The 18318-nt window shown below is 37.9% G+C and overlaps 1 protein-coding gene across 6 annotated transcripts in view; it reads left to right on the forward strand.

The window, feature by feature from the left end:
* Positions 1 to 18318, forward strand: part of Cul1 (cullin 1) — a 74733-nt gene that overhangs the window by 37519 nt on the left and 18896 nt on the right. For all 6 annotated transcript variants that reach the window (NM_001108627.3, XM_087658036.1, XM_087658035.1 and 3 more), the window contains 8 exons: positions 1002 to 1169; positions 4780 to 4830; positions 5340 to 5430; positions 6090 to 6253; positions 11145 to 11307; positions 11969 to 12099; positions 17611 to 17718; positions 17795 to 17901. In NM_001108627.3, coding sequence (NP_001102097.1) covers positions 1002 to 1169; positions 4780 to 4830; positions 5340 to 5430; positions 6090 to 6253; positions 11145 to 11307; positions 11969 to 12099; positions 17611 to 17718; positions 17795 to 17901 — 983 coding nt within the window. The remainder of the gene's footprint in view (positions 1 to 1001; positions 1170 to 4779; positions 4831 to 5339; positions 5431 to 6089; positions 6254 to 11144; positions 11308 to 11968; positions 12100 to 17610; positions 17719 to 17794; positions 17902 to 18318) is intronic.

Below are 18318 nucleotides of genomic sequence, written 5' to 3' on the forward strand. Positions count from 1 at the left end.
GCTTGTAGAACTCCAAGTCTGTTAGACTTTGGCTCTGCACAAGAAGGTATACTTTTTATTATACTCAGTATAGTGCCTATAAAAAATAGTAGTGTAGTGTTTTTAAAGGGTAGGACACACTTTGGAGATGTCATTAATATCTAAGCATTTTTTTCAAGTTAATTTTGTTCAAATAAAAACTGAGATTAAAATAAGAATAATTTGGATAACTTCCAGTTTTCTTTCTGAGGTTTTGTTAAAGAAGAAATGTTATATTGTTATAGATATAAAAATACAACAAATACCAAAATTAATATGAATAGCTTTATAATCTTACAAATTTGTGAAACATTTCGTATTTTTAAAAAATGAATATACTTTCATTATAATTTGTTAATCGGATAGATTGATTTAAAGTAAAAAGCTGGGATGATGTCAGACAGAAAGGCTTTTGAGCTAGATTCCTTAATAAGAAATTGCTTAAAAACTAAAAAAAAAACCAAAAAACATAGGACATAGAAGTACACACCTGGAATTCCAGCCCTGGCCTGTAATCTTAACAGAAGTTCAAGGTCCTCCTCAGCTGCATTGTGAGTGTAAGGCCAGCCTCAGAAAACATGAGGTCTTGGGCTGCACAATTGAGTTTAAGGCCAGCCGGAACAGCTTATTGAGACCCTGTCTTACATTAAAAGGAGAGCAGTTGCCCAGCATTTGACCATAAGTTTAGTCATAAGTACTGAAGAAAAAGCATGAAAGAAAGAAAAAGCACGTTTCCATTTTGAAAGCTTAGGGTACACTCTATGACTGCATATACCTATTCAACCCATGAAAAGTTTAATTTGATAATGAAAGACTTTTAATGTTCTTATGGGAATTTCCATCAGCATGTTTTTGTACACAGCATTTGACCCATCTGTAACTGCATGTACTTCTACATTTTGATGCAGTAGCTTTTTCAGTAAGTTTTATCTTGATTATGCGGCAAACTAGTCACATTAAAGTCTTAGTGAACTTGTTTTTAGGATGGAGAAGATTTAATGGATGAGAGTGTGCTGAAGTTCTACACTCAGCAGTGGGAAGATTACCGATTCTCCAGCAAAGTGCTGAATGGAATCTGTGCCTACCTCAATAGACATTGGGTTCGTCGCGAATGTGATGAAGGACGAAAAGGAATATATGAAATCTATTCGGTAAGATTTTCTTTTAGGAATAAATAACCTTTAAATATGTTGTGACAAGAAAGTAGAGAGATGGGAAATTGAAGCTGTAGAATAAACACAGTTAAATAAATAGTTTGTGTTTACTTTTAAAGTGCCTTTAATTAATTGAACAATTATTATGTTTGCACACAACTGCTTGAGTTTTAGCACTAGAATCCTAGATGTTGGCAGTTGCTAGCAAATCAGTTACCTACCTTATTTGAGGATTAAGCTCTTAACTGGGCATTCATATACTTTCTTGGTCTGAAGTTCTGTATTTGAGAGGGGACCTTGAATTAATTTTTTTGTTAGTCTTCAAGTTTTGTTTTGGGGGTTTTTTTTTTGCTTTCTGGTTTCTCAAAAGTATGACTTCTAAATGTGTATTATCAGTATCACCTGGGAACATGATAGACCTTCAGAGTCTTAGACCTCCTTCTAGACTTAGAGACTTTAGAGATGAGCCAATGAGGTAGCTCAGTTAACACAGTGCTTGCCTAGTGTATATGAAGTCCTGGGTTCAGTCTGCTATTTTGTATATGTTAGGTATGATGGTGGTGCACATACCTGTAATCCCAGCACTTGGGTTGTAGAGGCAAGAGAATCTTAAGTTTGAGTCATTCTCTGCTGTATAACACATTCTTAGCCAACCTGGGCTAAGTGAGACCCTGTCTAAATAAATAAGCAAGTAAGTAAATAAATAAATACATATTAAAAAAAATCCACAGAGTTGGGATGATAGCTCAGTCAATAAAATATTTGCTTTGTAAACCACAAGACCCTAATTTTGTCTCCCAGAACCTGTGTTAAAAACAAGTCTGATATTGATGTTTGTAATCATAGTGCTGGGAAGGCAGACACAAGCAGACACCTGAGCTCATGGGCCAGCCAGCATAGCATTCTGACAAGTACAGGCCAATAGGTGGGGGGCTCCTGAGGAACAACTGCAAAGGTTGTCCTCTGGGTTCTCCATACATGCACACATACATTCGTGCTCACACACACTAAATAAATAAGCAAACAAATACTTCTCCAGGTAAGCATAGTCAAAGAGAGTCAGTTCTCGAGAAGTTGAGGGAGGATTAATTGAAAACATTAGTCTGCTCATGTGTGTGTATCAAATTAAAATAAAACCTTTTGGGGTCAGTTTTATTAAAATGTCAGTTTCTAATGTGTCAAAATAGCAATATTTCGTTGCTTCCCTTTTACAGAATTAGAGGAAAACAAGGCCGGGTTCAGGACTTTTAGCACTTAAAGAGCTCAGTTTCTGTACCCCAGTTGTACTTCATAGTACTGTATAGTCACATAGGTTTTTATTTTGGCTTTTCTTTGTTTGGAACAAGATATCACTGTTTCTGGAACTTCACTTTGTAGAGAAGTCTCAAACCGAGATACCTGTCTCTGACTCCCAAGTGCTAGATCCCAAGGCGTGTACTATCTCGCCCAGTTAGTTATATGGTTTTAACAGGTGTTTTTGAAGTTTTCATATTTTTCTTTTCTTTAATATATCTTAACTGACAAAATTACATGTTTATTCCATTGAACATGTTTTGAACTCTTCCCATCATGGTTGATGTGCTTCACTTGTGTCAGAATTTGCAAAGTGGGACTCAGCGTGGTGGATTTCCTTTTGGCAGCTGCTTGACCTGATGTTACATGTGTAATCTCTACAGTGGCATCACAGCTCCTAAATTCCTGCTTTTTTACTTTCCATGTGCTTGGTTCAACACTTAAACAAGTTTAGTAAAAAGTACCAATAGACTTTTGTTTCTTAAGATTGAGCAAGACATGAGGCACAAGTCTTTAATCCCCGTGCTAGGGAGTCAGGCAGGGATGTGTCTCTGAGTTCAAGGCCATCCTATACCATTTAGAAGTGCAGGCCAGCCAGCACTACATAATGACACCTTGGCTCAAATAAATAAGTAAATAGTAGACAAGAGTCAGCTACTTTTATTACTTTTAAAATCTATTTTCAAACTCCACACTTTCAGTTATCAAATAGTGTAGCCACTGTTTGAAATACAGTATGCAGCCATAAATTCTAACAGAGGACAGTCAGTACCCTTGCCTAGAAATAGTATTCCCATCTGTGTTTCAAGTATGCTGCTTCAAGACCCTGCTCATTTGCTAGCTTGTATCAAAGCCCAGTCTAACAGTTAGAATCTGTGGTTTTATTAATGGCCCAGTCTCCAGCAAATGTGACTGCTTTGTGGGTTCAAGGTCAAGACAGATGATAAAGCTTTTCCTTTAAAAACAAAAAACAAAAAAAACCCTCTTTTCTAAATCCACCCCCCCCTTTAATTAGAGAAAGTTGTTGGTTTGCTTCCAAATCACCCAGAGGATATAAGCTGATTTCATTGTATGTTGAAGTGCTACCAGCAAAATTGTTTCTGTTACCCTGTTGTGAGATTTTTTTGTTTTGCCTTTTATAGCTTTTGACTGCTTTTGCCCTTTGGTTTTATTCCTTTGAAATGACAAATCATCCAGAGTCAGCCTAGGTCTGTCTAAGGTGGGGTTGCTAATTTAGAAAGTAGTTAGAACAAAATCTTTTTTTTTTTTTTTTTTTTTTTTTCCGGAGCTGGGGACCAGGACCTTGCGCTTGCTAGCACTCTACCACTGAGCTAAATCCCCAACCCCTACAAAATATTTTTTAAAGTGTAGGGATTCTGTTAGAAGCTAATACCATAGCCTGATATTTTCACTGCTGCCTTACTCCTGTTTGAAGGCTGAAGAAGCAGGGAAGAAAAAGGTTGCTTTTCTCCTAGACAGTGAGGCTGAGTCTTCCAGTACCTTTGCACACCCCAAGCAAGAGTCCCAATAATGCTGGGGCTAGCAGTGCATGCCTTTAACCCCAGCTCTGGGATGCAGAGGCAGGTAGATCTCAGTGAGGCTAGCCGGGATTACATAGGGAAAAAACAGACTCCTCCACAGAAAAAGCATTAAATATTGATTTTTATGGCATTTATTTTATTGGAGACACCTATTTTATTCATATACCTAGTACCTACATAAAACCCATGAGCTTGGGCTTGCTGCTGCCAGTCTCTTGGCGAGAGAGTTAATAAGGTGGAGAGTGATAGAGCAGGATAGGTAAAGTCCTCGCCTCCTCTCCATCCACCTGTTCTGCATCTTCATGTGCTCATGTGAGCATCTTCCATGTACACACAAATGTATGTTTCACACGGTCACCTGAAGACACAAAGTACAGCGGGAGGTCTTGATTTGTGTACAAGAAACTGCATTTAAAATGCACAATCAAGATAGTAAGATTTTTATAATCTCTGAAACATATCTTGTTGTGTTAGGAAACTGTGGGAGTGACTAGAATTATTTTTATCAGGTGTTCCTGGTCAAAACTGGTCGGATCCAGGGAATACATTTATAGGTTGAATCTATTGATGGTTTTTAAGCTGATACAAATGTCCTCCTTAACTTAGAATTTTCTGAACCTTGTTGTTAAATGTAAGAAGGTAAACATCTATACAAAATGATTAAGAGCAGCTTTGATTTCATTGTGATATCTAAAGATTTATTAAGAATTCAGATTGTTGTCAGTGACAAGTTTCAGGGATATTCAATACATCTTTTCCCCTTTTTCATCCAGCTTGCGTTGGTGACATGGAGAGATTGTTTGTTCAGGCCATTGAATAAACAGGTATCTACTATGGGATATGTCTGTGTTTCCTTAAAAAAAAAAACTTTCCATTTTTATCTTCTCAAGCTTTTTGACTATCTCAAGAGTATTTGTTGGGCTGGGGATATGGCTTAGTCTGTACAGCACTTGCTATGCAAGCATGCGAACATGGGGTAGATCCCCTGTACCCATTGGAAGAAAGCAGGTATAGTGATGCCCACTAGTGACCCAGCACTGGAAAAGTGTGGTCAAGTAGATCCTTAGTGCTTCCTGGCCAGGTCCCGGCTTGCCTCCTGAATGAGCTCCATGGCACTGAGTGGCGACTGTCTTAAAGGCACGGTCAATTACTCTTGGCAAACAGGTTTGGAAATTGTCCTCAGTCTTTGCATACACATGCATAGACATGCATGTACTCATCCCCCTAAAATATTTATTACCTTGTATTATTTAGTGACTTAAAATGTTTAAAGGATATATAAGATACATTGTGAGCTGTATTATCTGCCTTATACCTTTGTGTGTTCTTAAAGGTAACAAATGCTGTTTTAAAACTGATTGAGAAGGAAAGAAATGGCGAAACCATCAATACAAGACTGATTAGTGGAGTTGTACAATCTTATGGTAAATAATTTGCCTTTATTCAATAGTTTTTGTATCACATGACAATTATAATAGTGCTCTAATATTAATTTAAAATATTTATTAGAAATTATCAGGAATGTTAATTCATCTTTAAGGTACTTTTAAGTAATTTTATAAATCATAAAAAATATTTAATCTTTGTACTTTAAGGAAATTTTGTGGAAAAATTGAATTGTATTTCCTTCTCTGTTTTCATGAGGAATTACTTATATATAATTGTTCTTTTGAGCTACATGATAACCAGAAACTATATCAGCTTGAAAAATTTGAGATTGAGATACTGATTAAGTGATGCTTTGTTGAAGCTTGGGTGGGTTTGCATTTCTGTGAAAGTTTACAAGCAATATTTATATCACTTTTGGAAGTGCAAACTTTCTCTAACTAAACTTGTAATATTGAAGTATCCCTGGCACAGGTTAAGGATGATTTGCTGCTATACATCTTGGAGTTCATTCTTTTTATTTTTTCTTTTATTAAAACAAGCATACTTTAGTACTAGCAAATAATAGTTACCTTATAACCCTCCATTTCACATTGATCTTTTAAGTGTAACTTAAACTGACTGCTACACTAAAGTATTGTCTGTAAAATATAACAAAAAATATGGTAATTGAAATATAGCTCCTATTTATTTCTAGTGGAATTGGGACTGAATGAAGATGATGCATTTGCAAAGGGCCCTACGTTAACAGTGTATAAAGAATCCTTTGAATCTCAATTTTTGGCTGACACAGAGAGATTTTATACCAGAGAAAGTACTGAATTCTTACAGCAGAACCCAGTTACTGAATATATGAAAAAGGTAAGCTTAAACATAATATAAAGTAGATATAAGTTAAATAGTCATCACTCCTCCAGGGAGTTCTTGGCATTGCAGTGTTCCTCACTTGGCAGGCTTGGCACTGCAGTCACACCATGTCAGCAGGTTTCACTCTTAGAACTCTCTGAAGAACTTTTATAAATTGAGACTCATTAGTGAGTGTTCCCTGCATATACAAGGAGATGCCTGATAGTAGCTGCATGCCTTCCATGTTTTTGTATCGTCTCCCCTTGAAGCGTGGACCTCAGGATTTTATGTCAGTGAGAAAATACACAGGTATTCCTAGATTTGCTACTTTTTTGTTTTTGCTGGTTTTCTCCTAAAATATTCCCTAAGAGTCATAGTTTAGCCCTTCAAGATTAAATTAGGAGGGAGGATGTAAATTTGACTTAGGAGAAGATCCAAGGTGGAGCCATGTATTCTAACTTGCTCTTTACTACACGGTGCTTCCATGACCTTCTAATAGGAGTTATCTTTGCTCTCTTTTTGGGAAATTCAGGGATTCTGGATATTGGGTCTGAGGAACGACTATGTCGGGAGTTGACAAGCTTTCTGCTATATAGTACTGGCCAGTAAATAATCTTTAGGCTTCTCAGCCTATATAGGATCTCTTCTGTCATTGTTCAACTGTACTTTTAAAAAACAAAAGCAGTCATGGAAATGTAGAAATAAGCCGGAAACAGGTGCAGCAGGATTTCCCAGCAGACTACAGTTTGATGACCCTCTCACCTGTATGTACTAAATTTTTAAGAGTCTAGGTCATACCAATCTAATACCTACTTTGCCCTCTCTTGGGCAGGAAATGGACTGCCAAGTCATTTCCGTGTTTAAAGAAAGAAAATATAGGGTTGGGGATTTAGCTCAGTGGTAGAGCGCTTGCTAGAGGCCCTGGGTTTGGTCCCCAGCTCCAAAAAAAAGAAAAGAAAAAAAAAAAAGAAAGAAAGAAAATATAAGCACAACCACTCTGCTTCTGATACTTATTTGTTTTTTTCTTTTTTTTTTTTTCGGAGCTGGGGACCGAACCCAGGGCCTTGCACTTGCTAGGCAAGCGCTCTACCGCTAAGCTAAATCCCCAACCCCCTCTGCTTCTGATATTTAGAGAAAGCCATGCCTAGCTTGCGGTGTTCACAGTGTATCTTCGTATGGTGAGCTAATACAGTGAATATAAGTGGGCCTTCTAAGTTTGAAATTAAAATTCAATTACACATTTCTGATATCTCAGAATTCAACAGAAGTAGAACTAGTATATGTGGGATAGTGGTGGTTCTTTGTAGTAGATCTTTGTTTTTTGTATGTGACTGAAACCTAACCAGCTCCTTAAGGGTATTTGAGACATAATCTGTTTTGAATCCTGGTATTGCTCATTATTTAGTTTTGTAGTATGACTGTAGTTTTTATAAACAGGCCTCTTACTGACTCAGTTTTAATTTTTTTTGCACTTTATTTTGTATATGCATGTGTATATAATGTGTATATAATGTGTCTCTGGGTGTGTACATGAACAATGTATGTGTGCCATGTTAGCATATGCATAGACTGTTTTTTTTTTACCATATAGGCACCAGGGATCGAGTTTAGGTCATCAGGCTTAGCAGCAAGCACCCTTAATACTACTGAGCCATTTTGCCAGCCCAGTAATGATTTTTTTTTCTTAAGCTATATCTTTAAAGTAGAATCTTCCCTAACATTGCACACCTCTATGGTGCCAGCCTGCTCTTTGTAGACGACTTTATGATCTGTGGTGATGTCTGCTGCCCATGCAGATAAGAGTAGTAGTAGTAGTACCTCAGCATGAGGAAAATAACTTTTAGGATAGTGCTGCATATACACTCTAAACAAGGAAGTCTGTTTTTTGAAGTTTGGCAACTTCAAAAGTAACAGTGTCTGGTGGGTTGGTGCTTGCAATCAAACCTCTCCTTCACACTCCAGGAAATTCTCTAAAAGCATTAAAAGTTTGGTCCTGACCCACTTAGAAGTCTTACTAAACACAGCTTGTCATCTTGTTCAGGGAACCCATAATTCAGGGTCTACAAAACAAACAGTATAGAGGTAATCTTATATCCTTGTATCTCAAACTGGGTCACCAGTTTTCAAGATTAAAGAATGACCTTAACCGTTATGTTCCTTAGTTTCTTCACCTGTGAAAGGAGAATAATATTTTAGTGAACGTTACTTTTAAAATAATGTAAAAGGAGATTTGAAATTATGTATGCGTTGAATATCTATATTAAAGGCTCTATAGAAAAGTGTAGCAAAGCAAACATAATGGAGGACTTTGACCTTACACATGCATACCTCAGAGTCTCCAGCTTGTGCCTGGGCAGGCATAGGACTGCCAGAAAAAAGTTGACAATTTCAATAACTTGAGGAAAAGTTACATTGATATTAAAAAAGTTAAGTAATACAACATCCCAGGAATAATTTTGAGGTAAAGATTAGCTTTCAGGAAATATCGTGCTTTCAATAGCCAATTTGGGCTAGATATTACAGTCCCTAGAGGTCTCTGTTCAGTTTGCTGTCATCAGGTACGTGTATTTTAGTGTAAACAGTTACTAATGGTTGGTCCATCCATAGATGCCTTTGATGGCTGAAAAGTTACAAGCCATATTTACACTTTAAAATTAATCTCGTGATTGAGACTAATCTGACTTAGAAAAAACAAAAAATAAATGTTTGAATATTTTAAATTTCTAATTATTTTATTATTTAAAAATAAAATATGAGCTTAAAAGATTGCTCAGGGGGTTGGGGATTTAGCTCAGTGGTAGAGCACTTGCCTAGCAAGCACAAGGCCCTGGGTTCGGTTCCCAGCTCCGGAAAAAAAAAAAAAAAGAAAAAGAAAAAAGATTGCTCAGCAGTTAAAAGGGTAGGTATTGCTCTTGCAGAGGACTTGGGTTTGATTTCCACATAATGGATCATAGCCATGTGTAACCATAGTTCTGAGAGATCCAGCATCCTCTTCTGGTCTCTGTGTGTACTTCATGCATATCCTGTACTTGTAGTCAAAACATTCACATTAAAAAAAGAAAGAAAATACCTTACTAACTTTTCTTTCTTTCCTTCTTTCTTTTTTTTTTTTTTTTTTTTTTTTTGGAGCTGGGTACCGAACCCAGGGCCTTGCGCTTGCTAGGCAAGTGCTCTACCGCTGAGCTAAATCCCCAGCCCCTTATTAATTTTTCTTAACCAGCCTTTCAGTTCTGTTGTTTTTCTTTGTTTTGTCAATAATTGTTTCTAATGGAGTTAATCAGGGTCATTTTCAAGAACTTTAGGGTACTTAGTCATTTAAATATGGTCCAGGTGTTTCATGATCAGTACTTAAGACAGCAGTGGTAAAGATACCTGCTGTCACAGATTAGTTCCCAGCTAGGGACCTGCTGCTTTTCTGCCACTTGGCCCCTGAAGAAAGTTCTGTAAACTCACTATGGTCAGAGTCCCCATAGAGAATTCACAAGGACATCAAAGCCTTCCACCCTCTCTTCTGAGAAGAAGTACGGTTTGTTTTCCTGACCAGGATGATATGTTCTTCTAAGAACAGATTGACTTAAAACACTTAGAATGATAGCTCAGTGTCTGCTTCTGCTTACTGGACAGGAGTATTGCTGTGGGCTGTTTTGGGTGTGGGGGCTTGTTCTACCTTGTTTTGTTTGAACTTACACATTAGTGATTTGGTATATTTTAGTGGATAGTATTTGATTTATCAAGTGTACTATAAATTATTTGGTCATATTTTGATTTTTTGAGTTTTTTACTAGAAATTTACTAACTTCAAACTTTTTGTGTTTCTTTATAACTTATCTGTTCCTCATTCCAGCTTTTTGGATATACTTACTGGTTTGTTAGAAGTCATTCTCTGTTTAGGATATGGACTTTATAATTAATACATAGTTTACTGTGCTTGAGTTTACTTTGCATGTTTAGCTTTTTGCCAAGTGTGAGGGTATGTTGTGGCTCTAGCTGCTTTTCTGTGATTGAATAACCACCCATGATCATATTTGATGGTCCAAGCTTTGCCTAGTCAGTTTTCTTGGTGTTGAATGTTTATTCAATTCTAATAGTAATTCTCCAGATTTATCTACAATTACACTAAATCCAAAAAGTCTATATGAGAGTAAAATACAACTTTTGTCTTTTCTTATTCAAATCATTTGAATAATTCAAAACTTACTGCGATTTCTTCCTTGTTCTGATAACGTAGGAGGTCCTCAGTGACTCTCTACCCTCACATGTTTCTGGTGACAGATTTTAAAATATATTGTCTTTTACTTGGGTTCCTGTTGTGTTAAATTGTCTGTTAGCCTCTCTTCTTTGGAAAGAAATTTAAGAAGTTGAGATTCCGCAGTATCCAAGTGGGCTTTAGAAGTGTGTGCTTAGTGGTTGACAAGGGAAGGCTGCTGTGTTTCTGTCCTTCCTTTTTTTTCTTTTTCTTTTTCCCTTATTGTGGATTATTTCTGAGTGGTCATTTCTAGGATTATATTGGTATGACCCTTGACTTCAAACAGCTTTCAGACCCAAGTAGAGCTTCTTAATGTAGTGACCACATGCTGAAGAAGACCTGTAGGTTTCTCCCACAGGGGTAGGGGATATTGCTTCTAAGATGTGAAATACCATTTACCCAAAGAAAAATGATATGAAGACATTTGAACTGTTAATTATGATAATGTTCTTAAAGGCTCTTAAAAGATCAGAGCCTGTATTACAGAAAGAGTAGAACAGACTAGTGACTTTATAATATGTTGGCAGTCACCCTACAGTCTAAAGTCCTATTTCTCCTTTCTTATTGGAATATTTGTGAATTTAATTTGTCATTCACATACTAGTTCTTTAAAAGTGAATAAAGCCATTCATTGGTTTGCTTTGATTGAATTCTCTGCAGGCTGAAGCTCGTCTGCTTGAGGAACAGCGGAGAGTTCAGGTTTATCTCCATGAGAGCACACAAGATGAGCTAGCACGGAAATGTGAGCAGGTCCTCATTGAAAAACACTTGGAAATTTTTCACACAGAGTTTCAGAATTTGTTGGATGCTGACAAGAATGAAGGTGAATATAATTGGTTCCATACTCTTCTTTTGGTATTACCAGTGGTGGGCAGATTTTTTTGTTTTGTGTTTGAGTTTCCTCCCTCTATCTTAGAAAAGATGGTTTTGTTTTTAGTACCCTATTTGCTCCTCTGTGCTAGTGGGAACTGTTAGTGGTTGAGTCACATTGTTTTGGGATTTAGGATTTTCCATCTTTATCATAAATTGAACACACATGAAATGAATAATTTGAGGAATCCTTTTGTGACTTATAGTTGAAATATGTATCTGTATTAATTCTTTTTTTTTTTTTTTTTTTTTTCGGAGCTGAGGACCGAACCCAGGGCCTTGTGCTTACGAGGCAAGTGCTCTACCGCTGAGCTAAATCCCCAACCCTAATAATTTTTTTTAAGCAAATGTTTTAGTACCTTTTGGGGGCATAAATAGCTCGTGAAGATTGTAGAAAGCATTCAGTGCTTTTTCTCAATGGTACATTAGCAGATTCTTGTGGTAAAAGAGAAAGTTTTAATAGCCTGACCCCATAGTTGCTGTTAGCAAAGTACACCAGATCTAGAAGATGGTTTCCTATTTCACAGTGTTCTCCACTTGATACAAGTTTAATGAACAGAATAGGTATGCACAGTTGGTTTCCATGCATAAAATTTGCTCCTTTTTTCTTTCAGATTTGGGCCGCATGTATAATCTTGTATCTAGAATTCAGGATGGCCTAGGAGAATTGAAAAAACTACTAGAGACACATATTCATAATCAGGGTCTTGCGGCAATTGAGAAGTGTGGAGAAGCTGCTCTGAATGTAAGTAGGACCTGATTGAAAAGCAATTGAGCCCAGTATGTTCACATGCCAACTGCACGTGTGTGTGGTGCATCTATGTTATGATTTTACTGACGCAGAGAACTTGTTTTGGCTTTTGAAAGTAGAAAGTTCACAAAGTCCTTACGTTATTCTAGTGCCCCCACCCCATCCCCGGTTACCCCTTCTAAGACAGGGTTTCATTATATAACCCATGCTTGAATTTACAGAGATCCATTTACCTGTGTGCTTCTGCCTCCTTAAAGGCTTGCACCACCATACCCAGCTCTCTCCAGCACCTTTTTAAGTATTGATAATCTCCTTTTTTATTTTTGTCTTATTTTAGTGTTTCTGTCTGAATGCATGTATGTCTGAGGAGGTTAGAATAGAGAGGACCTCAGAGTTCCTGGAACTGGAATTAATGAATGGTTGTGAGCCATTGTATAGGTGCTGAGGATGGAACCCTGATACTCTGGAAGAGTATCCAATGATCTTAACTGCTGAGTGATCTCTCTAGCTGCCGCTGCCGCTGCCGCCTCCTCCTCCTCTTCCTCCTCCTCTTCCTTTTTTTTGTTTGTTTGTTTTGCTTTTTTACTTTGTTTATTTATATTTTTTCACTGTGTTAAAAATGGGTTTGTGTTCATGGGTGCAGTGCCCACAGGAGCCTGAAGAGGGTGTCATAACTCTTAGAGAGAGTGTTTGTTGTGAGTTATCCAACTTGGGGAGCTGAGAACTGAACTCTGGTCTTCTGCAAGAAGCATACACATTCTTAACTGCTGAGCCACCGCTTATCCTAAGTTTATGAATGGTAGGTTTGTAACCTTAGGAGAACAAGAGTAATTTAACTTTTTCTTATTATGGAACAAAACCACACACAAGAACAGAAAAATATACAATAACCTTTTAAATCTAGCATGACCAAACTGTCATTTTATATCCAGAATACTCATTTTTTTCCAACAAAAGGAAGAGTTTACTCCTTCTGTAAGGGAAGTCATTATGAAAACAGTTCATTCCCAAATCAGTTTTTATGTCACATCAAATTAAATTCTGATGTAAACTGTGTTGTACAATGACAAATACTAAAGTGACTCCCTGTTGGTTCAAGGCTAGTTAGAATCCTATCACTGACCGTGTCTCTCACTGCTCATCCTTTGTCAGATGGGCCGTAAATTCAAGGCCATCCTGGGCTACCTAGTGTGTTCTAGGTTAGAGAGTAAGACCCTATCCTAATAAACAAACATCAACCTAGACCTTAAGCCAAACATAAATGTTTGGAGCAGAGATCGCAATCATGAGAATAGATAGTATGTCTTAAGTCACTGTTGTTTGTCTTTGCTTTTCACACTTTAAGCTACATTCAATCTTGTTTCTGCTGATTGACAGAGAAGAAAAGGTCTATTAAAAATGTAAATTTGTGCTATTAGTGTATGGGACCTTATGTTTGCCCCCCCCCCCCGTTAATATCAATGTTAGTTTTATAGCCAGGTGTGGTAGCACTTGCCTTTAATTCCAGCACCCAGGAGGCCAAGGCAGGTGGATCTCTGTGAGTCTATATAGTGAGTCACAAGAAAAGTCAGTTGGGGCTTGTAGACCCTGTCTTTACCAGTGAGTGAGTGAGTGAGTGATGAATGAATGATTTTATAATCCTGAACACACATGGGATGACTTGATGGCTGATAAGAGAAAGGAATTTCAGGATTAAACATTTAGTGAGTGTGCCTCTTTGTCTGCGTTTATGGTTTGTGGTTAGAGTGTGTTTCTGAAAGTTTGGCTTTAGGTTGAGGTAGAGAATTATATGGAGACAAAGTTACTCAAAAGGCCAGGTACTTATGGATAACAGTCACACTTTTGTCCCCAGATTGTATGATGTGTTTGCTTCTTCTTGGGAGCAAACTTTTATTTCTTTCCTCTAATTTCCAAAAGGCAAATTATCCAGAAGTAAGTTCAGAGTTCAGGAGGAATCCATGTATTCTGTAGTTGCTGTGTTGACAATGGTTAACTGTTTCATGACAAGTTTAACAAGTTAACAATTACACAAGCTTAACAATTTGGCTCTCATTAGCCCCTGACCCAATTAAAAAAATGCAGGTTCAAACTTTGCTCTTCAAGGTGGGTCTAGGCTTAGGTCGAAAGCATTGTTTAGATCTATTAGTGGCCCAGTTTACACACATGAAGAGTAAGATATTTCTTTAAAAGCCTAAAGAATCCCAGTTTATCTCTTTTGATAGTATTCTTAAAAAGTATTGGGTCAGAATTTAGGATCACAGCAGATCCTCAGACGTTGTGTCTACGTCTTACTATACAGCCCAGGGTGGCCTCCTCTTAGCTGACCAGGTCTTCCTACTATGGGCATATGCCCTACTGCCTGACTCAGGCCCTTTTGTTTGAAGACCAGTGTTGGTCTCCTTGTGTGTGTGCATTGGAACTGGGAGTATGTATGTCTGTGTGTATACCAGTGTGTGTAGAGGCCATACTTCAACGCTGAGTGCTAGCTTCAGTTACTTTCCTAGGCAAAGAGGGATCCTGTGTAGCCCTTCAGTGACTGAATAAGCACAGTCTAAGAAATAAGACAGGATTTATTAAAGGAGAGGTGGAAAGATGGAGAGAGCTGAGCAGATGTTGGGAGAACTTAGAAGCATATTAATTATGTCAGCGCTACTCAAGGGACACAAGGAAAGCTGCTAAGGGTATTATTAATAACTATGTACTTAACAAGACTCGATTTTTATTCAAAACATTGCTAAAATGTAGAAAGTGAATCTAACAAGAGGTTGTAAGAATAGCAATAGGCTTTGTTGAAATAAGATGAAATGACAGTGATAGGGGAGGGGAGTTGATCATTTTTTGGCTTAGGAAGTATGGAATCCCATGTCTTCTGAAGGTCAGGCTGTGCAGGTTTGGTGGGACTTTGGCTTAGGTTGTTAAAAGTGTCAGTCATGGATGACATAACAGCTTTTTGAATTACAGGCATTGAATGAGAGAGATACCTTGGGAACTGAGAGGAACTGTGTTTCTTATATGCAAAAAAACCAAAAACCTCCTGTGCTGTTATGGATGTGGACTAGATTTATCTATTATGTTCATTTTGTTTTAAACCTCAATTTTTTTTTCCTCATAGCCAGGCATGGTGGCGCATGTTTGTAACTACCACTCAGGAGGCAAGACAGGAAGATCAGACCCTAGGCTATCCTTGACTATATAGTACATAGGAGACTAGCCTAGACTATGAGACCCTGCCTCAAAACAAAGAACAAAAAACCATGAGTTTGATCTAAAGGACCCACAGTGGAAAGAAAGAACTGACCCCTGAAAATTGTCTGAGCTCCACACTAGTGTTGTGGCACTTCTCCTCCATACTTAAGCATGTCAGACATACACACTGTAATAATGAACTTTCTAAATCCACTTTCCTGGGGCTTGTTATCATGGTGCATTGTTCTGTTGGTTCCTGTCAATCCTACCCTCTCAACCGTACTCTGCTGGATCTTCTCTATTACGAGGAATCTAGAATTAATCCGAAGGCTACCTTATTCTTTGCAAAGCTCTGCATTAATACGTGGGAATTCCTTCTGGACATTTACTGAGAAAATTGATTTCAAATCCTAAATCTGAGGGAAAATTTAAAAAACTAAAAAAGCCAGAGGAAGTTAATTCTTCTAGCACATAACAGTAAATATAGTCAATACTGATATCCAAGACTCAATCTGTAAATCACTACAAAGAGCAAGAGAGCAGGTGCATGGAGGTGAAGCTAAGGTCAGCACTTTAGGGGCCACAGTGAGAGCTGGGAACACATGGCAAGGGAGTAACCTCTCAATAAATGGGAGTTTATCACCTCTCTACTGCTAAGCTTGAGTCATTGTAAAATAAAATAAGTACCAGAATGTATTTGTGTGTGTGTGTGTGTGTGTGTGTGTGTGTGTGTGTGTGTGTGTGTGTGTGTGTAGTATACCTTGTATGAATCCTGTGAGTCATAGTCCCCAAAGTAACAGGCTTTATAAACAAATCTTCAAATTTGACATGCAGTTGATTCTTTGCAAGGATGGTAACCTCCTTATGGAAGCCAGGCGGTCCAATAGTGGTTACTGCATTTTCTTGTGGTTGGATGCTCACTGTAGACCCTTTGTAAAAACCAGTGGCCATGGAAATTGTAAGGGAAGAGAATATGAATGTTGTGCAGTAATTTGATGTGAGCTCAGAAAGTAGTTTAAAACCTGAGTCTGTCAAAGTAATACGGGCTTTAATGACAAACCAAAATTAAGTCAAGCAAAGGGAAAAAAGATGCATTGCTTAACAAAGAAGAGCCCATGTGAAGCAAGGTGCATGCTTGACTTGTAGGTGCTCTCGGATGCTTTCTTTAGAGTGGTGCCATCTCTGCAGCATACAGGAGTAGTTGTCAGGAGACAGGGACCAGATTATCTGATTGTATCAGGTAAAGACCATCTTTCCATCTCAGTGAAATTGTATCATCATACTATATATTTTCATAATATTTGCATCTATTTACTATATTTTAACAAGACATACCTGCAGCATAAGAAAATGATTGTATCATAAGGTTTGGGTTTACCTATTAATTAAAATCAAACTTTACCAAAAATACAAAGTAATTAATATTCAGGGGTTTCTGTTTTCTCATTCCTGAATTGTGCAAGACAGTGTGAGGAACTGGGGTCTGGACACAGTGGTGGCAGCAGGGGAAGCCACAAGGTCACAAGTTTATGGTAAGCTTGGGCTATATATAGAAAGGCTGTCTCAAAAGTATCAACAGTGAAATTGTTCATCAGAAATTTAGAGGCATTGCCAGAATATTTCCTTTCTGTACACCTGAAGCTCCTGGTTTATGAAGGGCTAGTCAAGAGCCTTCCTGCCTCTCTGTGTCCATTGGCTGGATCTTTTCCATTCTGAAAGCTGAAGAGAAGATATCAGACTCAGGAGTCATCTACCTGAGTCCTTACCTGGCTCAGCTGCCACTTTAGTAAGAAGTGTAACTGAGTTTAATCATGTAAAATGGATGTTAAAAATGATTGCCCGCCACACATTATGGGTCCTTGGCTGGCAAATAGTGACTGCTACTTGACCATTGATATTGTTTGATTCCTTCTCACCCATCCATCTCCTGTATCTTCTACGAGTGTTGTCCCTTTTAGCATCTTTCACTATTTTCTTTTGTCTGGAGTCCCTGTTGCCTACACCCCAAGTCCCCAGTGCTTGTCCCTGACCTTGGCCACACAGTTGTCATTGTGCGTCCCCATCTGTGTTCAGACCTGTCATGTGAAAAAAACAAATTTCATAATCTTTTCAAGTTTTTTTAAGGTATTTAATTTTTAGTTTGAAGAATTATTTTGTTTTACATAGAAACCCAGTGTCCTGTGTGTTTTAGGGTGGAACCAAACATATTTCTGATCATAATAACTTTGAAGATGTAGTTAAAACTTGTAGAACGTTTTATAGCAGCATAAAATGTGTGTTTTTAATTCTTGTTTGTTTTTTGCTTTTCCTCTACCTAAGGACCCCAAGATGTATGTGCAGACAGTGCTGGATGTTCATAAAAAATACAATGCCCTGGTGATGTCAGCATTCAACAACGATGCTGGCTTCGTGGCTGCACTTGATAAGGTAAGTGTGTCTCTGTGCTCCTGTTCAGTATGTATGTACAGGGTATCTTTTCTCTAACTGTCCTTTATATACACAGGCTTGTGGTCGCTTCATAAACAACAATGCAGTTACCAAAATGGCCCAGTCATCCAGTAAATCCCCTGAGCTTCTTGCTCGGTACTGTGACTCCTTGTTGAAGAAAAGGTACTGACTTGGTATTATATTTCTCCTAGTACCCCTATTTAAACCTCAGTTTAATACAAGGGATCAGTATTTGCATTACAGTTACTTGTATTGCACCTATATCAGCTCCCACTGGTTTTCTGAACAGTAGTAGAAGACTGAATATGAGTACTACAATATGGATTATGTGTTGGTCTACAAACTTTGCTTTTGACAGAGTTGTTGTGTAGCTCAGGCTAGCCTCAAAACTCCCAGCAGTCCTCCCCACAGCCTTCCACATACTAGGTATATAGAGCACACCACCATATTTAGCCATGTGAATATTTTAAAGTTTTATTTTCATTTGGTCATTTGTTGGTGCTACATACCCTTCATTTTCCAGTCACATATGGCTCACTGGACACTTGCTAATCTTCTTAGCTGTACTGAGAGATAGAG

The sequence above is a fragment of the Rattus norvegicus genome, chromosome 4 (assembly GCF_021556685.1).
Source record: "Rattus norvegicus strain SHRSP/BbbUtx chromosome 4, alternate assembly SHRSP_T2T, whole genome shotgun sequence".
Classification (NCBI taxonomy): domain Eukaryota; kingdom Metazoa; phylum Chordata; class Mammalia; order Rodentia; family Muridae; genus Rattus; species Rattus norvegicus.